Consider the following 19,780-nt stretch of genomic DNA (forward strand, 5'->3'; position numbering starts at 1 on the left):
GGTATGTAAATTATAGGTGTCCAGCCCACCCTTCCCGTCTTTCATGATTAGGGGAAAACAGGCTCAGAGTTAAGATTAGGAAGGACTACTAAAGTAGGTGTCCAAAAAGATACTCTTTTTTTTCTCTTTGCTCTGAGAATTGAGCCCTACTTTTTTGGCCATTTGTTAGAAGGCACCCAAGCAGAGGGTCGCCGTTCGGCAGGAACATCCTGTAGAGACAGGGGGCAGCACTGATTGATGGTCACGGCGCAGCTCTCCCTTAAACCCTGGCCCCATCCACTGCAGCACTACTGTGCTTCTGTATGTTTGTCTCAAAGGCAGGAAACGACTTTTCTGGGGGTCTAGGCTTGATGTTTATGATTGCTTTTTAAAAATATCCTCACCAAGAAGATAGGTTTTACTGATTTTAGAGAGAGAAACAAACATCGGTCAGTTGCTGTCTGTATGCTCCCTGACCCAGGATCAAGCCTGCAGCCTTTTGGTGTACGGGACCACGTGCTGACCGACCGACCGACTGACCTATCGAGCCAGATTTCTTTTTAAACATCCCTGCCTGCCATTTCCCTATAGGACTGCTTAAGGGAAGTTTGCTTTGAGAAGTTTTGAAGGAATGGTCATCTGGTTTTAATTGAAAATATAGTCAGGTACATATATAAAGAGAAGGAAGGAACATTTAAGTAGTCTATAGCCAGCAGGTGTATTTAAAAATATTTTATTTTTTTAATAGATCATACATATGATACAAAATTCCAAGAGGCACGAGAGGGGATACAGTGAAAAAGGGTCCAAATCCTGTATCCATCCACCCTGTCATCCTCCCCACAAATCACCATTGTTTCTAAGAATTTAGCCTACAGGCATAATCCCATAGATACAACATGAAGTAACATTTGCACAAGAATATTGATTATAGCATTACTTTTAATAGCAAAAAATAGGAAACAATGGAAATGTCCACCATTAGGGAACTGATTAAATAAATTATGATTTACCCATCCAATGGAAGAGTACACATTTATAAAATAGAATAAGCTCTTATGTGCAAGTATGAAGCAAAAAAAAGCAAAGGGTAGAACAGCATGCATAGTATGCTGTTTGTGTTTGTAATGCATGGAAATACATGTATGTGCATGAAGTATCTGCAAGAGCAGACAAGGTGAGGGTGAGGAGGAGGGCAACGGAGCAGCATGTAATAAAGCCCAGAGTCGGTGCTGGCCGGGTGGTTCAGTGGGTTAGAGCGTCATCCGGTTGCGGGTTGGATCCCAGGTCAGGGCACATACAAGAAGCAACCGATGAATGCATAAATAAGTGGAACAACAAACTGATGTTTCTCTCTCCCTCTCTCTAAAGCCAATTAAAAAATGGAAAGAACGTGCGGTGCTAACAGGGCCTATTGAGGAGCAGGAGGACGTCCTCTGAAATGATGGGGGTGAGGCGGAGTTGGTGGGGGTCCGATTCTCCCCCCCTTTCTTTGGACGAGTGGCAGCACGCGTCACACTGCGTTGTGCGGCCCTCCTTCCCCTCCATCCGTGTGGAAGGCATTGAGAGCCCCTTTTTATTTTTCTCTTTAGGGCTCCATAGCAATTAATTGTAATGCTTTGCTATTACAAATAATGCTATAATAAATAACCTCTTACCTATGTCATTTCACATTTGGGGAGAACATAGCTGAAGATTAAGTTCCTAGAAGGATAGTTACTGATTTGAAGAGTAAGTGATTTTGAAGGACAGTTTCATACCCTCTTCAGAAGACCTCTGTCGACTACGTTTGTGAGTGCCTCTTTCTACAGATGCTCGCCAGCCGACAATTAAAGTGTCTCAGTGTGGTTTAACGTGCATTTCTTTTATTTTGAAGGTCAGAATATTTTCGTATGTTTAAGAACTGTATGTTTTTGTCTGCTGAAAACATTTCAACTAGTACAGTGACCTAGAACAAATCATTGAAGCTTCGTGCGTTTCCGTTTCTCATCTCTAAGTTGGGAATAAAAATGATACATGGGATTGCTGGATGCCTACGTGAAATCTGTGTAGCACTCAGTACTGCCTGGCACAGGGCAAGCGTTCAGCAAGTTCCCGTGCGGCGGCTGGCACTCAGAGCAGCAGGAAGGACAGGGCAGATTCAGTGAAGAAAAGAGCATTCACTCCCTTGTTCATTTGCATTGCTGTCCGAGGGTACAAAGTCAGAGCTTTCCTTGACTTAGCAGAGTAAAGAGCCTTTTCCTGGGGGAACCCAATCAAAGGCCATTGGCAGTGCTGACCAGGAGTGGACACAGCCTCCGCTCTAGTACTCTGACTCAGCCAACGTGGTGAAGAAGTTGGGTTTAATGTGGAACAAAAAAGAGCCCAGATCTACATTTCTTTGTTCTACTGTGGGTCTAAATTCCCAGCTCGCCGCGGTTGGAGGTGGTCTCTACTTGCAGACTCAGAGGATGCCAGCCGGCCACTGCGTGAAGTGGGGAGGGCAGAGGCTTCCGAGCAGAGAGCACAAGCAGCACCGGAGATCTAGCTCCCCCCAAAACAAGACTCCACTGGATTGCACAAGCTAGAAAATAGACCTCTTTATTTTTAGCACATCAAACTGGTGTCCACAAGAGGAGAGCCCAGGAGAAATTTATTTCCCGTAAGAAGCAGTGTGTACTTCATTCAGGTCTCGGGAGATGGGGGCCGTGTCTGGGGCAGCCCTGTGCGCAGGAGCTGCCGCTGAGGGTGTTGGGGATGTTCATTCACTCGAAGGTTCTGAGTATTTTCTTTAGATTTGCATAAAGCCCTGGCTCCCCGTTTTAAAAGTCGATTTCCCCTATTGTTAATGTCACCCTTTTGCTTCTCAGGCTCCTTGCTCCCCTTCACATGTGTCTGTCACACTCAGCAATCCAGTTTTAGTCTTGCTCCTTTGAGATGAGGGGACCTCCGCCCCTCCCTGGGGCCACAGAAGTGGCTGCAGGATGACGTGGCAAAATCCGGTCCAGACCAGACTGGCAGTGCTGGCTTTGGGAGGAGGCGTTGGCGTCACTCCCCGGACTTCCTCCCATCCTTTTCTGCTCCACAGCGTCTGAAGGACCACCCCAGGACAGACGTAGGCTGTGCCCTGGTTTTGGAATCAGGGTGACGTGTGAGTCATGGCTAGAAAAGGGTGCCTGCGATGCAAGGCTGAAGGACCTCGAGTGTTTGCACGACTGGAGGGGAGAATGAGGGCCATCCTTCGGTAAGCATCCCACAGCGAGGCCAGGGCAGATGGCGGACTGGGCCTCATGGCCAGCGGCTGAAGCATTAAAGCGTTTGGTGGTGTTTGAGCCGAGCAAGGGCATGGCAGCATGGAGGCAGTGACAAGCTCACAGCCAGAGCCTAGGCTGGGACAGATGAAAAGCAGGCAAGGCTGGCTGGGAGAGGGGCTGCAGGGCCTCCTGCCAGATGTCTTCGTGGTGTCTTCCCAGCTAGAGAAGCGTCCTCCAGGGCCCCTCCAGAGCCCATTTCCAGGTAGCTGCCCACACTGACTCCTCACTGCTACTCCTTGGCAGTGCAGCGGGGCGGCCCCGACTCGGCCACGTAACCTGGGGGGCAGCGGCAGCGGTAGGAGCCCTCCGTGTTCTCACAGTGACCGTGGGCACAGAGTGCAGCAGGCCCGTTCAAGTCCTCACACTCATTCACATCTGCAAGGAAGGAAAGCAGGAGAGAGCTGGTGGGGGCCCAAGGGCCTGTGGCCTGGTGCTTCTGGCCTTCTGCTCACTGGCCCCCTGCTCACTGGCCCCAGCCCTGCAGTGGAATAGTAGGCATGGCAGCGAGAGGCTGACGTCACTGCCCCAAACTGAGCAACTCGAGGACACAAAGCAGGTGGTAGCAAGCCCATGCAGAGTGTGCCCAGGAGAGTGACTGTACTATTGTCCCTGCCTTTTCTCTGTCTAGGCACCTCCATGGAAAGGCTTAGCACAGCACCCGACCTTCCTTTGGAGTTTCCTCACCCCGAGAGCTGGCCCTGGGCAGCCTCCCCATGGGGCCGCTGTGGGTTTCCCGGCGACCCTGAATTTGGTCGTATGTCTCTAAAGTGAGTCATGGGCCAGTCTGGCTTTTCCGCACGGAGCCACCGGGGCCAGAGTGCTCCCGCATTGCCACTCTGACCCAGAACTCACCCACGCAGGCCATGTGGGCCATGTCCAGCTGGAAGCCCTCAAAGCAGTCGCAGGTGTAGCCCTCCCGCACACGCACGCAGCGTCCGTTCTCACAGCCGTTCAGGACCCCACACTCCTCCGCCTGAAGTCCCTCGAAGCCGGCCTGGTGTTCTGGTGGGAGGAAGTCAGGGAGAGAAGGAGGCTGGGGCGTCCCCGAGGCCCGGACCCTCACCCTGCACTGCAAAGGGTTGGCCCTGTTCAGTTCCCCGGGTGGGGCTGGGCACGGTCATCCAGCTCACAAAAAGATGCAAAAGCAAAAGGCAATACTGTTTAAAAGAGTCATTTTAGGTAAGGTAGACCTTTACGTGAGACCTTTAAATGAGGCCTCCAAAAGGGTTGCAATTCACTGCTTTCCTGAGGCCAGAGCCCCTGCGCAGTGGGGTGTCCATACAGTTAAGGTTTTGTGGTTGGTGGGAGGGGGTTTGGTTAAAATTTTCCTTTTCCTTTTTTTTTTTTTGCTGGGAGGAGATTGGCAGCAAAAGTGGATTTACCCTCACTCAACACAAAGCAAAACTACCAGGCCTGCCCAACCCTCTTTTCTGCCTAAGCCACTCCCCAGCCCTGGAGGAGCCCCCACCCCGACCAATCCCAGGGCGGTCAGTCCGAGTCCATCTGAGTGGGTGGCTGTGCCTGCGGCGGGTACGTGGCGCAGGTGCCAGCCCTGACTTCCCCCTTAGAGTCAGAAGCCCGAGTGCTGGGGTCATTGCCCCTGTCAAACCAAGTCCCCACAGCGGGCCTTGAAGTGGTCACAGGTCCCTGATTAGCGTTCCAGGTCACCAGCTGGAACTGCGGAGCAGGTCGTTCTGCACACCCCATGCGGCGAGGGAGCTGAGCCGGGCACCCGAGTGGGCCTGCGTCCTCCGCCGCCGTCTCCCATCTCCACCCGCGCCCACAGGGGCTCTCTGGGGGTGGGGATGGTGGTGTCCCAAACCCCCTCATGCCCTGTGCTAGTCCGTCGGAGGGAGTTGTGAGGGTCTGATGTGGGCATTTGGAGCTGTCCCTTCCCTTGAGTGACCCGGGGAGAGGGCTTGGTGCGTCTCTCCCCTCCCCAGTCCTCGCCCTGCTGACAGGGACTGGCAGGTGGGGGAGATGGAAGTGAAGCGGCTTTGGTGCCCGCCTCGTCCCATTTTTGCAGCAACACAGACCTGGGTGGCTGGCCACGTAGTGGGGCTGGAGTTCTGAAGGCGGCAGGGGAGACTCAGGGCCTGGGGTACGGCCCCCTGGGTGCCTGGCTGCGTTGGGGAAGGGCAGGCTCCGGGACGGCGTCCTCGGGGCCCAGGTAGTTGTAGAAGGGGGCCCCATCTGGGCCATAGAGACTGTACTGCAGGTCCTCGGGCCCGGGGCCGTACTCGTAGCCTGGCCGGAAGTGGACCCCGGCCTCCCGCTCTGCTTCGATCCGGGCCACGTTGCACAGCTGAGCATAGACCTCTGTCGGGGAGCAGGGAGAGAGGAAGCTGGGCCAGCTCCTGGTGACCAGCCTGGTGTGCTAGCCCCAGCTCACTACCCCAGGGAGGGGGTGCGGGCTGGGACTGCCGCCCTCTGGGAGTTCCAGCAGTGCTGCTGTCCCCACCTCGCCCCACAGCCTGCCCTGCTTCGTCCCCAGACAACAGGGACTGAAGACAGGGCCCCAGCTCTGGCCGCCCTACTCCTCTCTGAGTCTCCTCTTCCAAGGTGAGCGAGCGCATTGTCTACACTGAGGCCCAGCCCCACTCGGAGGTGTCTCCCCTCCCTCCCGCAGGCACGGCCGCACCAGAGCTCCTGGGGGGGCACAGTGCACACTGCTGGCTCCAGGCCTCGCCGTCCTGGCAGCAGCACTCTGTGTAGGTGGTGCGGTGCCCGTGCAGGGGTTGGCTGCACACGTAATTGGTGACTTTTTTCCAGCAGATGTCCATGTGGATGTCGTGGTCTGGCAGGTCCTCTGGTGGCAGAGACACAGAGGCACATGAGTGCCGCCCCCAGTCCAGGCCCGCCCCCCAGCCCTGCCACTCCAGGCCCACCGACCCGTGCCGCCGGTACTGTTCACGCAGCGCTGCCGGCTGAGGTCCAGGGTGAGGGGCGGGCTGCAGAAGCAGTGGAAGGAGCCTTCCGTGTTCACGCACTCGCCGTTCTCACAGGCCATGTCCTGGCACTCGTCGTGATCTGTGGTGGCGGGAAGACGGGAGGGGTGCGTGGGGCAGCGCCAAGGCGGCCGGCCCACGGACCCCTTCGTGGACAGGGTTTGCATGTAACGGATCACGAAGAGGCAGCACCTGCTTCCCCTCCCCTGCCCCAGCCAAGCCCCGGAGGACCCCTCTCTGGGGCCTGCTTTCCCAACAGGTCCCCACGGCTCCCCTCACCTCAGCCCTGCCTGCTGCAGCTGGCCTCTGTCCCCGGAAGGGCAACTCCCAGCAAGAAAGGGCTGGCTGGCAGGGCTGGGTGAGCACTCAGCTGTGGGCCCGGGGTGGGGAGGGCCGGAGTGTGTCCTCACCCTCACACTTCCTGCCGGCGGCATCGTAGTGGTAGCCGGGATTGCACAGGCAGATGTAGCCAGGAACCGTGTTGAGGCAGCGGCCGTTCTGGCAGAGGCCAGGCCCGAACAGGGCGCACTCGTCAGCATCTGCGGGAAGGCCAGAAGCAGCATGAGGCCGGACTTGCTGGGTTGGAATCCTGGCCCGACACCCGCTAGTTGGGTAGCTCCGGGCCACTTGCTTAAGGTCTCCTTGCCTCAGTTTTCTACCTAAAAAAATGTAGATATGACTACTTAACTTCTTACAGTTATGATGAGGATTAAAAGATTAATGCATGCAAGATGCTTAAAATAGTGCTGGGCACAGAGCAAGCACTTCAGGAAAGCTACTTCATTTTCTGTTATTTCCTTCTCCAGCTTTTGGATCAGGGTGCTCAGACCTGAACTACCCACTTTGAGTGCTGGCCCCCAAAGCTGCTAGCTCTGTCGGTGGGGCCAGGGAGACGGGCAGCTGCCTCTGGCTTCTGCACAGCAGCTCCCCTGATCTTGCCCTGTGCCCTGAGACAGGGTAGTCAAGGCGTCGTAGTTTGTTCCAGTGTGGGGGGGGGGTCAGTCCCAGGGGAGCAGAAAAACCAAGGTGGGGTTCTATGAACATTCCCAGGGGAGCTCTGGCCAGAACTTCCAGCTAAAACTCTGGAGGCCCCCAGCCCCGGGGAGTCTCTGGCTGCACGCAGAGCTTCCCTGGGACCTCCCTGGAGGCCCAGGCTGGACCAGTTCAGGGGAGCGGAGCTCGGTGGGGGGGCGGGGGTCAGGATGCGCAGGGAGGTTACCTGTGTACGTGGTCTGTCCAAACATCCAGGCTCCTTCCACAGGGATGTAGCCTTTGCCACTAGGGCAGATCTCGCTGAATTCGACTGTGGGGGAGGCACCTGAGCTCAGAGAGAGGAGGGCTCTGCCCCCTTCTCTCAGTGTCCCCCTGCAAAGCCGACCCCGAGAAGATTCGGACTGTCAGGGGCTGTACCTGAGTCCGGGGCCGGGCAGGGCTCACAGGCGGCCCCCCAGCTGGCCCCCTGGCTGCAGCAGCACTCGGCCTGCGTGGTGTTCCGGCCCAGGAGGCTGGCGCAGGGCGGCTGGCCCCTGGGCCCAGCGTAGCATTCTGCCCGGAGGGGGCCCGAGAGGTGGTCCCTTAGCGGGCCTCGGGGACACTCTGGCCTGTGTATGACAGGTGCTCCTTGTTATTGTCTGTTCATGGCCCTTGGGGACGCCCTCACCATTGCAGACTTACCATCTGCATACCACTTCCCAGTGCGCCACCTGCCTTTACCTGTACATCCCCTTGGCGCCCTCCACGACTCCGTGGGGTGCGTCATTCTCATCAGCTCCCTTGCACACACAGGCGAGTTGGGCGACTTGCCACAACCACCAGCTATAAGTGGCGGAGCGGGGAGTTGACCTCAGTTCCTCGGGTGCCAAAGCCCCCATTCTCTCCAGCATACCAGCCTGCCTTCTGCCACCACAGTGCGGGTGCCCCCTGCCTGCTCCTCTGCTTCACACTTACCCCATCCCCTCCCACCCTTCCTGTTCCAGGTCCTGCTTTATTTCCCCCACGTCAGAGGAGGCCAGCCGAGTCCCAGTCCACCTGGGAAGAGAGGCTGCACCCAGCCACTCTGGGGCGGAGTGGAAAGAGGAGAGTCCAGCTTAGCTCTGCTTCTAATGGATTTCCTGGGGGTGGACTGAGGGTCTCTCCAAGGCTCAATCTGAGATCCCTAGGGCCACCGTAAGTGGCCTCAGAGCTTCCTGAGCCTCCTATAGGGACCTCCACAACCCTGCAGCCTCCTGGGTGTTTCTGGGCCTGGGGCAGAACGCCCTCTTATCTTGACATTTGCTGCACTCTCCGACTCCTTGCTTCCCCACACTCCACTCCTAGGCTGCACCCCTGCCCACGCCACCTTAGTCCTGGCCCAGGCCCCCACTTGGGAGCTGGGGCGGTGGGAGAGCAAGCCACAGAGTGGCTGTGCGTGATGGTTGGGTCGAGTGTGGAGCCCGCTCACCTCCAGCCGCCCGCGGGCGGCAGCGCCCCTCCTGAGCGTCGTACTCTTCCAGGTCGCTGGCACAGAGGCACAGGAAGGAGCCCTCCACGTTCTCGCACAGTGCCGCCCCACACACGGCCAGCATGAGCTCACACTCATTCACGTCTGCCAGGCATGAGGGCAGGCTCGTGGGCGGGGAGGAGGCAGCCCATGCCCTCTGCCCCTGCCTCCCGCCCGGGGGGGGGAAGATACTCATTCCCTCAAAAGAAAGAGGCTGGGTCTTGGGGGAGGGGAGCCGAAGTGGGCATGAGTTAGCAGGAAGGAGGAATAGAGGAACAGAGGACACGGGAAGAGAGGACATAGGCCGAGCAACCGTGACCACTTCAGGAGGAGGGCCCCAGGGCCTCTACCCAGGACAGCCAGGGTCTGTGCAAATGGGACCAAGCGCCCAGGGCCCAGCCACTCTCAGGCCTCTCACCAACGCAGTCCCAGCCGGAGGATGAGGTCTCGAAGCCCTGGTCACAGAGGCAGCGGAAGGAGCCCTCGGTGTTGTCGCAGAAGCCGTGGCTCCCACACACGGTGTCGTTGGCACACTCGTCTATGTCTGTGGGACAGTGGACACCAGCGTGTGGGTGGTCTCACTCTCTTTACTCCCTGGGGACACTCATGTGGGCTAGTGACACCATGATCTGTGAAAAGTAACTTCTAAACACAGCACAAGGAAACTCTAACATTCCTCTTCAGTTTGTGCACAAGCCCTGCTACATGAAAAAATACAAACTTTCAGACAGCTGCAAACGTAGTGTCCTCAGGACAAAATAGCTTCTAGCCGCATGCACGAAAGGTAGGCATCTGCAGCCCTCCCCCAATGAGCCCCCTCCCTGCTCACCGATGCAGTCTCCGGTCGGGGCCATGTGGAAGCCGGGCTGGCAGCCCTGGACACAGCGGTAGGAGCCAGGGCTGTTCTCACACCTCCAGGCCCCACACACCGGGTCTCCTCCATAGTTCTTGCATTCGTCGATATCTGTCCCCAGAGCCGTGAGAGGGGACAGAAGAGGCCAGGTCACCGCTCTCACCCCACCTCTCTGGCATTACAAGATCATGCCCCCACACCCTCTGGGGTCCTCGATATAGTTTGAAACTACTATGAGCATCTCAACCCCAAAATATCAGGTTCAGGGTCATTTCCCCTGACCTGGCAGGGACAAATGTCTAAAAGAGAGCTCTATGCTATTGAGGAACAACTACAGAGCTCTTAGCTTCCTTTTCCCCACCCTCTTCTCCCCAAAGCAGAGCACTTTATACTTGTCCATATAAAACCTTCACCAGAGTGTATTACAGGGAGTTGTCTTCATACCTGTCTCCCTCACTCAATTTCAAGATTGCCCGTAACTGTCTATGCGTCCTAGCGAAAGACATCAAACCTAGCAGGTGTTTAATAAATGTCTTTGGAATCAGTTTGGCTTTGAAAACTAGATTGTGTGTTCTGCTAGCAAGGATTATTATTGTCTTCATTTTGTCATCCTTGCACAGTCCCTGAGTCAGCAGAGGCTCAATAAATAAATGCATTATCCACTGGGTGATTAATGTATGGCAAGGGCCCTGCTTCCCGGAAGCTGCAGGGGGAGGGGTGGGGGTGGCGGTGGGAAGATGTGGGGCAGAGCCCTGCCCCCCAGCAGGGAACCCTTACCCACACACTCCCCGCTGTCTGGGGAGGGCTGGAAGCCAGTCTCACACAGACAGCTGAAGGAGCCCTCGGTGTTGACACAGTGCCCTCCCAGACACCAGTCTGCGACTGCACACTCGTCCACATCTAAAACAGAGACGCCTGTCAGCAGACCCAGTCCTGGGTCCTGAGGGCCCTGGGCGGCTTCCCGTGGGCCCTAGGTAGCCCACGAGAGGGCCAGGGTGGGAAAGGGCTGAAGATCAGAGGAAGAGTTCAGAGCTGGAGGCCAGAGGTCCGGCTGGGGTAGGAGCCCTGGAACGGGGGCTTTGTCAAGGGGAGCAGGGTGACACCAAAGAGTTTGGAGGGAGCGTGCCTGCTGTAGACATCGTGGAGGCTTTGGTGAAAGAGTCGATCCCGATACTTGGCTCCCTCTCACCGCTCTCCAACTCCCACGTTCCCACCCCAGTGTGCGAGGGAGCTGGAGCACTTTATATCAGTACTCTAGACACAGCCTCTAGCGCCCTCTGCTGCCAGTAAGTGGACACGGCCAAGCTGGCTTCTCACCCTGGCAGCTGGCACCTCCCTCGCCGCTAACAAAGCCGGGTGCACAGAGACAGAAGAAGGACCCGTGGCTGTTGAGGCACTCGCCATGGGGCGCGCAGTACTCCTCTCCCATGCACTCGTCCACATCTGCAGGGAGGGGATAGGCAGTGGTGTCTCCTGGGGAACATCCCTGCCTCCCCACACAGTCCCGGGCGTGGGGACCTGAGCCACTCACCCTCACACACAGTGCCGTTGGCCAGCCGGAAGCCCAGGGGACACAGGCACTGGTAGGAGCCAGGCATGTTCTTGCACTCGCCTCCCAGGCAGTTGCTCTGCAGGTCTTCACACTCGTCCACATCTGCAGGGTCACACAGGAGGAAGGAGACCGGTGGCGGCACCTCCCAAGGACAGGACCCAGTCAGGGGGGATCCCCTGCCTGGGGAGCCTGGCCCCAAAGAGATGCCATCCCCTTGGAGAGCAGGCACAGCCAGCGTAAGGGAGCCTGCGGGGAGCTAAACGACTGAAGCTCCCCCCAACCTCTGCCCCAGCCCAGCAGGCTCCCCTGCCTCCCGGCTGGGCTTCTGCAGCTGCCCCTGCAGTGCCCACCTTGGGGACACTCGGCATCTCTCGGCAACCCCTGGCCTGGGATGGCCAAACCCCACTGCCCTCACGGCTGAGATGACTTAGGTTTTACTGAGAAGCAGCGGGGAAACAAATGAGAAACAAACCAAGGAAACACACACAACCTGAGAAGGTAACAGAAACCAGAGCCTTCGAGCTGACCTGAGATTTCAGAAACAGGCCGGCACCACCCTTACGAGGAACCTCTGGGGAGCGTGTTAGAAGACAGATCCCAAGCTCCTCCCCAGCCCTGACAGAGGTTCATTGAGCAGGATGGGGGCAAGGCCCAGGAGCTGCATTCGCCCAGCGAGGCTGATGCCCACTGAAGCTTGCGACCCAGCGGCTCATCGGCCCCTTAGCCCTGGATCCGTAGGCGTCCACAGCAAGCCCACCCTCTGAGGTGGACAGAGGGGCCCCTGGTCTAGGCACAGCCCTGCTGTGTCCTGGCCACTCCCTTCTCTAACCGTGAGGGGTTAGCCTCCCTCACCTGCTGCAGGGGCTCTTACCTTCACAGGTGCGGCCCTGGGGGCCAGGCCGGTAGCCCTGGTCACAGGCCCTGCAGGAGAAGGAGCCGGCAGTGTTGGTGCAGACTCCTGAGGGGCAGACTCCCGGAAAGGCGCACTCGTCTAGGTCTGGGGCAGACAGGGGCGGTCACCCGGGGGCTCGGGAGGGCTTCCTCCGCCTGGCGAGGCAGGAACCTGCCACGCCCCGGGCCTTTCTGTCTGAGCTCGCAAGACTCTCTCCACTGTAAGCTTCTCTCTTTCCCTCTTGTCTCTGTGGCTCCCGTTTCTTCCCGTCTTCACCTCTAAACTTGGGGATTACGACCACAGAAGCTCTCCTTGGGGCCAAGTCCATGGATACTGTGCTCTGGCCTAGCCTGGAGACCCTCAGCATTAGCCCAAAGCTAGGGGACAAACTGGAGTGTTCTTTGGAAGGTAAGAGGGCCTCTATCATATTCTCAGGCCGTCTCTGCCACCCGCCCCCCCCCCCACCGGGTTACCTTCGCAGGCAGTGCCGTCTTCATTCACCCAGTACCCGCTCTCGCAGGCCGAGCAGGCAAAGGAGCCCTCGGTGTTGAGGCAGAGGCCTGTGGGGCACGAGGCCCGGCTGGCACACTCGTTGACATCTGAAACAGGCCATTGAGTCCCGTGTGGGACTCTGCAGGACAGACAGGCCAGGACTGACAGGTGGCCAGGGCGCAGGGGGGAGGACAGGTCTCAGTGGCAGGCAGATGCGCTGGGTCAGCACCGTAAGGGCTGCGGGACCAGGGCGGGTCAGGAGAGCGTGCGCACGGGGGAGGAGCGGCAGGACTGGTTTGCTGTGGAGGAAGGGCGCTTCAGCGTCTCCGTACCTTGGCAGCTCTTCCCATCCGAGGTGACCTCGTAGCCCTGCTCACAAGAGCATCTGAAGGAGCCCTCCAGGTTGCTGCACCTTCCATGGGAGCAGACCCCGGGGGTCAGACACTCATTCACATCTGTGGGAGAGAAGCCCAGGATGGCCGCTGGCCTCCTCTCCCCCGTGCAGCCCCCTCTGTCAGGCTTAGAGCGCCTCCACTAGGAGGCCAAGGAATCACCCCTCGGAGGACCCACTGGCCACCCCAGGCACGCTGTGAGGCCAGACCTGCTTCTGGCCCCACACCTGGTCCTGGTGGCGCAGGTGCCCTTCCCCACCGAGTGCACTTCGTCTCTCTCCAGCGACACTGAGAACAGGGGCTAGGTCCCTCAGCCCTGGGGCTGGTGTGGCCCATCCAAGGACACCTAGAGTGAAGTGTCCAAACCCTTGACTTGCCTAACCATGGTCCTGAACCTCTCTGGCTTCTTACCTGCCGACCAAACCGGTACAATCTCACGTTCCCAGCTTCCCAAGCAGCGGTAAGAGGTGAGTGGGCAATGCCTGAGAAGGGCCAAGCTAGGCCTGGGCGGCTGAAGGGCAGTGTACAAGGGCCTGGGAAAGGTCTGCCCTCTCCTGAGCCTCAAAGCATCTATTCACGACTCAGCCCCTCCCGGCACTGTGAACCCTGGGCCCTCCTCCCTGCGGGGGGCTGCGGGGAAAGCACTTCTTCCTACAGCTGACACGCAGCCCCCTGTGGAGGGAGGAGAGCACCCGCTGTTCCGTTAGGCATCGCTGTTTAGACACTGCTGTTGGGACTGCAGAGGGGCAGGCGACCCCTCCTCCCAGGAAACCTCTCCTCCCAGGAAACCCCAGCGGGCCAGGCTTCTGGCTCACACCGCTGGACTCAGCCTCCCCCTAAGATGCTCCGCACTTCACTCTGCCCAGCAGGATCCAGCCACAGAAACTTCTGGGACCTTGGGTAGGACCAAGGAGCCAAAGTGGTCCCCACCCTAGCTGATTCAGACAGGCAGAGCATCAGTAACTGACGCACACCCATCTCATGCCCAGCGTCATCTGGGGACCCAGCCGGATCCCGAAGGACAATGGCCTCCAAACCACTTCCTCGCCTCTCTTCTCTCCCTGTGTGTGGGCTCCACCAGAGGTCCCAAGGCCAAACAGTCCTCTCAGCGCCTTGGCAAGCAGCCCTCACCTACACAGCTCCCGCTCTGGCCCCTGTAGCCCTCCTCGCAGGCCAGGCAAGTGTAGGAGCCGGGGGAGTTGACGCATTTCCCATCAGGGCAGGTGCCAGGGTGACGGCATTCGTCGATATCTGCAAAACAACAGCCCCTCCCTGGGTCATCCCTGGGAACCACAGCACGTGGGCAGGTCTGTGAGGAAGCAAATCCTTGACCCTGCCCTCGGATAGGGAGAGTGGGGAACGTCAGCTTCTGCAGGGATGGAAAGTAGGAAAAAGTGAGCGTTGTCCTGTGTTCCCAACTCCAGCTCCCACCCACTGTCCTGGAAGAACTTTAGAAAGGGCCGCTCCCTGGGTGGGTGTGAGAGGCTGCGGTGGCCACTAGCCGTGGGTGGGTGAGGGGGCGCCGCTTCGTGAGCTGGACCGGTGGGAACGGCCTCCGTGTCCTCCTGACTTATTGTTTTTGTTTTTTACAAGTGGTGACAATTACTGGGATTGAATGCACTTGGCACAACAGACCCCAGAATAGATCAGCCAGCTGGGTGGCGAGGGCAAAATGGACTTCCTGCCCCAGAAAATGGGGGCTGACAGTGACCCTCAGTCTTGGATGTGGACACGACCAGCCCCGAGGCTGGTGCAGAGCTAAGGGCAGACGCAGGCAGGGTCTCTCTGCAGGAGAGAAGACTTTTCTTCTGGTCAAGGACCCTGGAGGGCTCCCAGCATCCACCCTGGTGAGGCCCAGGAAAGTGAGCCAGAAAGGATGAGCCCTAGCACCACCTGGAGGAGCAGGGAGGAGGGGATGGGGAGGGGGAGGGGAGCTGTGATCCCGGGAGAGTGACAACGAGGAGAAGGATGGGCATCTCGCTCCCAGGCACTGCTCACGGGGCCCTCACCAATGCGACCCGGTATCATGGGGCGTCCACATCCAAGGGCCCAGGGGGTCTGGCTGAGATAGGAAGGCCATCCCACAGGGACCAGTGTCAAGGCTCCCACTCATGACGCACAGGTTGACTGAGCGCCAGAGGAAGCGGGAGGGTTTGTTCTTCCTCAATGGGTCGTTGTCACTGTCTCGAAGGGAGTCTGCCCACTTTCGCAGACCCAGAGGCCCTACGGCTCAGGAGGAAGACCTACTCCGCTCCATGGAGGAAAGGAGGAGGCAGGGCCGCGGGTCAGAACACAGGCTTTCCGCCAGGGGACTACGGCCAGAGGATGTCATCACAGAACGGGAAGTGGGCCCTGCATGGAGGGAGAAATGAGTCTCCCCTGAGGTTGCTGGGTCTGTAGGAGACAGGATGCATGGAAGCGCTCTGATCCAGGGAACCAGGGCGTCTCAAGGCCAAAATTTCATCCTGAAGGTCCAGAAGGGGAGGAAGACATCCACAGGGCAGGCGGTTAGTCAGGGGGGTATCTGCAAGGGGACACTCAGAACTCCACGGTGACCCTGGACACATGGAGATAAGTCTCGTCTCTGGAGAGAGGGTGGCCAAGAGCCCCTTGTTGCGTGTGGTGACACCAGGCTAAGCCCCAGTAAGGGTTTCTGTAAAGACAGACCTGGAGGGAAGGAGGCAGAGATGGAGGGAGTGATGGAGATAAGACCGCCACTCTGACCACTCGGAGACAGCGGCCAGCCCCACGGCCTGCTGGCCCGGGCCGAGGTACCAGAAGGAGGCTGGGCAGAGCCACTGAGGATGATAAGCAGTCCCTGCTTCAGGAAGGCAAGACTTTGGGGATGAAGGAGAACAAGGAGGAGGCAAAAGTCCTCCTCTAAGACCACACTGGGGAAAAACGAAGTCCTTGGGCCTCTCCTGCAGAGACGAGGCAGTGCAGGGAGAAGATCAGACGTGCCAGCAGCACAGAACCCTGAGGTCTGCCCTGGCCCCAGTTCTCTGGGCACACCCTCGGAGGTGGGGCATGAAGTGCCTTGTGCTGGGGAGTAGGGGCCTGGGGTCCTGATGCTGCTCACTAAATTTTCCAGCTCTTTCTGGGCCATGGTGGGCTTGTGTCTGCCTCCTGGGCTCTTGTGGTCGGGTAGGGCCGGGGGACTAGACCTGTGTGATTTAAGGACAAAGCATTGAACTGCATGCAATGCTGCAGAGCGCTCTTTCTTTCTTCCACAGAGACTGGCCGCATACAAGATGCTGGCCATTCCTTTGGCCTGGTTCTAGAGCTACGACACATGAGGCAGGACACTCAGCTGACCCGTGAGGGACACGTGGCACTGGTCCGATATAAAGTTTGCTCTGTTTTGGGAGCATCTGCAATCTTGCCCCCAGCCATGTGTCATCCGTTTGGCTCAATAAACTCGTATGAAATTTTTTTTTAAAAACTTTGCTCTGTTCTAAGTCACTAAGATTGGGGCTGCTTGTTAATGCACCATCACCTCATCTATCGTGGCAGGCTGCTGCTGGCCTCCTTCCTCAGAGCCCCAGCCATGATTACCACACATGTGAGAGGGCTGTCAGCAGGTGGGGGGGGGGGGCGGGCAGAAGAGCCCAGAGGCCCTTACTCTCCACCTGAGCCCGGGAGGGCCTCTGCTGAGTGGGAGCCGTTAGCCAAAGCAAACAAAAGAGCCAGATGAAGAATCTGCACGAGGTGGATGCCACATCTAACCGGTCCCTGTTAAAGGCACTGGCTGGCCTGTCACCCGATATCCTCAGGCGTTCCAGCAGCCCTCTGGTGCCTGGGGTAGAGCCAGTCTTTTTGGCCTGGCCTTGGGTTTGAACTTCAATCTAAGATCACGGTCTGTCTGGGCAGGTTTCCCCTGGTCGTGAGGGTGGGCGCTATCCCTCCTGCTCACTGCTGTATTCCCTGCCTGTGGCTGGGGCACACTGGGCGCTTGTGGAAGGTTTGTGGATCAGACAGTGAGACCGTGTGACTAAAACTTCACACCCTCTTGGTATGAGGCTGCTGCAGAGACCCCAGAAGATCCATGGAAACCGTCACTCCAGGGACCGGCTTGCCAACCCGCCCCTACACCGGGAGCCTTTGCAGGAGGAAAGGTCAGGGTGCCCGGCCTCTGTTCCTCGTGAGAGCGCAGGGTGGGGAGGGTGCTCAGTCAGGAGCCAGAGGCTCGGGTGACCTTGGCTGTGGGTTGGGGGCCGCAGAGCCCTGGCAGTCTGCAGGGGAATCTCACCCCTTTCCGTTGGAGCCCAGAGTCCTGGTACGACAGGCGTGCCATTGAGACTTTGGATGGGCTGCTGTCCAGACCACTCAGGCCTGTCACCAGAGACTTTGAGTTTAAGTGGAAAGAGTGGTTTTTCAGCTGGAAAAAGAAGGAAGAGGGAGCGGAAACTGACTGGCATCCTGGGGTGAGGGGTGAGGGACTGGGGCTGTGGTTGCCGATGGAAACCTGGGGAAGTGTGCGGGCTGCGACAGTCTTTCTTTCAACAGATTCAGGCGTCTGCCCTGGGCCAGGAACTCAGCCTGACCCCCCAGCCAAGGGGTGTGTCTGGAGCCTTGCCTCCAGGAAGGGAAAGGGATGGCCCAGCGGCGTGGTCTGGGGCATGGGAGGTCCTGAAGGGGAAAAGAGCAGGGCTGTCAGATGGTAACACTTTCCCGTGTTCGTGGAGGGTCCGCATGCGCCCGTTGCATGGATATTCGGCCCTCACAGGAGCCCTGCATGGGCACAACAGTTCCGTGTTCAGACACGGACATAGGGGCCGAATCCAGGCCTGTCTCCGCCACAGCACGCGCCCCAACACGCTCAGTCACCTGACACGCTCGGTCAGGGTACATCAGATCTTTCTGACGTCCTGGTGTTTGCTCAGTTCATTTCCTGTCGTTCTGCTTTTCTTTTTGATGATGTCTAAGGTCAAGCTCATAACGCTGTGATGCTTAAATGCGGTGATCTCTCAGGTGGCTAGCACAGGACTTGGCACGAGGTAGGCACCGCAAAATGCCAACTCCCTTCCCACCCCACTTCCCTGGAGACGCCAGGCTGTTGGCTCCACCACGTTGCTGGAGACAAGAGGTTCTGCCTTTGATCACGCAGGCTTGAGTCTTAAAGGCAGAGCGCCACAAGGGAGCCATTGGGGCGGGGGGGTGGGGAAGGTGACACGTGAGTAGTACAGACAGAGTTTTCTGTCCTACAGCCCCAGCCAGCTCTTGCAAGCATTTGACACCCCAGCCTGGCAGGGAGGTGGCAGGGGCAGAGCTGCCAGGAGGTGGCACAACAGAGGCCAGTTCAAGCCAGCTGGCAATGTCACAGCAAGAGCAGGACGCATTCCCTCGTTCATTCACTCAGCTAGAATTTGTTGGTGGTGTCCAACACATAGACAATTATTATTGGTCATCTAGGATATGGGCCAGTCCGAATGAGCTCACAGCCTGAAAGCTTTGGCAAGAAGGCCAAGCTGAGGCCCCGGGCGCCTCCCAGATAGAGCGACTCCTCCCTGCGTAAGGAGAGCACCGCGGCTCACAGCGAGGGGCACAAGTGTACAGAGGGATGTCCTCGGGCCTCGTGCACACAAAGCTGCCTGCGTTCTCGGCTTCAGGGGACAGGCGGGATGCCAAAATACCTCGGAGGGGGTGGAAGGGCTCAATATCCCCAGGCGGCTCTCTGTGCATAGGAGCGGGCTCGGCATCAAGGGGCCCAGTCAGAGACAAGTTGGAAGGGGCGTTGGGGACCACCAGTGCGTGGGGAGACGGCGGGGCGGCACCCAATTCCTTACCTTGGCAGTGTCCCTTCCTGACCATGATGTAGCCCTGGTCACACTCGCAGTGGTAGGAGCCCTCTGTGTTGGTGCAGCGCCCCCCACGGCACGCCCCTGGCTGCTCGCACTCATCTATGTCTGCAAACACAGGGAAAAGGCCTGAGTTGGGGCCAGCCCTGCAAGAGGTCCTGGACACCCCTGCAGAAGCCAAGGACAAGGACACCCATGCTGAGGCCCAGGAAGGACAGGCACCCTCGCTGCGGCCATGATTGGCAGGGGGCCTCGGTGCCAGATCTGGGACCGACCTAGCTCCGGCCCCTGCAAACCCCCCTCAGTCTCTTGCTCCCAGGGAGGCTAATTTGGGGTCCCATGGGGACCCTCACAGCTGTCTCCTCACCACAGTTCAAGGGCTCGTCTTGAGGTCAGGCGGTAGTCCATAAGGCATGATCTGGAGAAGCCAATAAAGTCCCCCTCCCAACACACCCCTCTGTGTCGGTCTAGTCCTAGAGCTCTTACAGGCCTTCTTAAAGGTTAGGGATTAAACAGCAAGTGAGAGCCAGCGTGTTAGGCAGCTGAGGAGCTATCAGTGAGGTTTATTCCATTGTCCCAAAGCATGCAGGTGCCCTGTGATGGCTCAAAGGCACAACCCTAGTCACGCCGTTCCCTTGCTGAAGCCCCACCAGGGTTCCCCCTGGCTCAGCCTGGCTCACACGGCCTCTGCCTCCTAGCCTCCGTCTCACTGGATTTGCCAATCCCCACTGGTTCGGCGTCTAAGCCTTCGTTCACACAAATACCTCTGCTCAGTTCAATGGCCAGCAGAGTGCTCCCATTTCAGAGACTGGGTGTACGGACCAACTCTAGGTCGCTCTGGCCCCGCCGCACTCCCCGCCCCACCGTCAAATTCATTGAGGACTCAGCTGCACCCCCACCCCCAGTGCTGACTGGTTCAAACACTCCCCAGGGCCCTGGTGCAGGTTAAATGAGATAATCCAGGTGGAGGGTTTAGCTCAGGGCCTGCCTGCCACACGGTCAGCACTGAGGAAGTGTCAACTGCTATTATTATTATTATTATATTAAACCTACCCCATAAAATCCAAGCTCCTCAGCCTGGCATGTAAGGTCTTTCAAGAGC

At 58.1% G+C, this 19,780-nt stretch overlaps 1 protein-coding gene across 1 annotated transcript in view; it reads right to left on the minus strand.

Moving 5' to 3' along the window:
- Window positions 1-698: 698 nt before the first annotated feature.
- LTBP2 (latent transforming growth factor beta binding protein 2) overlaps window positions 699-19,780 on the minus strand; it is a 90,837-nt gene continuing 71,755 nt past the window's right edge. The window contains 22 exon segments of the mRNA XM_036012167.1: window positions 699-3,647; window positions 4,125-4,274; window positions 5,223-5,285; window positions 5,288-5,408; window positions 5,410-5,591; window positions 5,914-6,081; window positions 6,165-6,302; window positions 6,631-6,759; window positions 7,440-7,523; window positions 7,631-7,792; window positions 7,795-7,821; window positions 8,661-8,804; window positions 9,118-9,243; window positions 9,529-9,663; window positions 10,330-10,452; window positions 10,870-10,995; window positions 11,084-11,206; window positions 11,976-12,101; window positions 12,470-12,595; window positions 12,821-12,943; window positions 14,012-14,131; window positions 18,667-18,786. Coding sequence (XP_035868060.1) covers window positions 3,502-3,647; window positions 4,125-4,274; window positions 5,223-5,285; window positions 5,288-5,408; window positions 5,410-5,591; window positions 5,914-6,081; window positions 6,165-6,302; window positions 6,631-6,759; window positions 7,440-7,523; window positions 7,631-7,792; window positions 7,795-7,821; window positions 8,661-8,804; window positions 9,118-9,243; window positions 9,529-9,663; window positions 10,330-10,452; window positions 10,870-10,995; window positions 11,084-11,206; window positions 11,976-12,101; window positions 12,470-12,595; window positions 12,821-12,943; window positions 14,012-14,131; window positions 18,667-18,786 — 2,762 coding nt within the window. The 3' untranslated portion in view covers window positions 699-3,501.

Source organism: Phyllostomus discolor, chromosome 1, assembly GCF_004126475.2.
Source record: "Phyllostomus discolor isolate MPI-MPIP mPhyDis1 chromosome 1, mPhyDis1.pri.v3, whole genome shotgun sequence".
NCBI lineage: Eukaryota > Metazoa > Chordata > Mammalia > Chiroptera > Phyllostomidae > Phyllostomus > Phyllostomus discolor.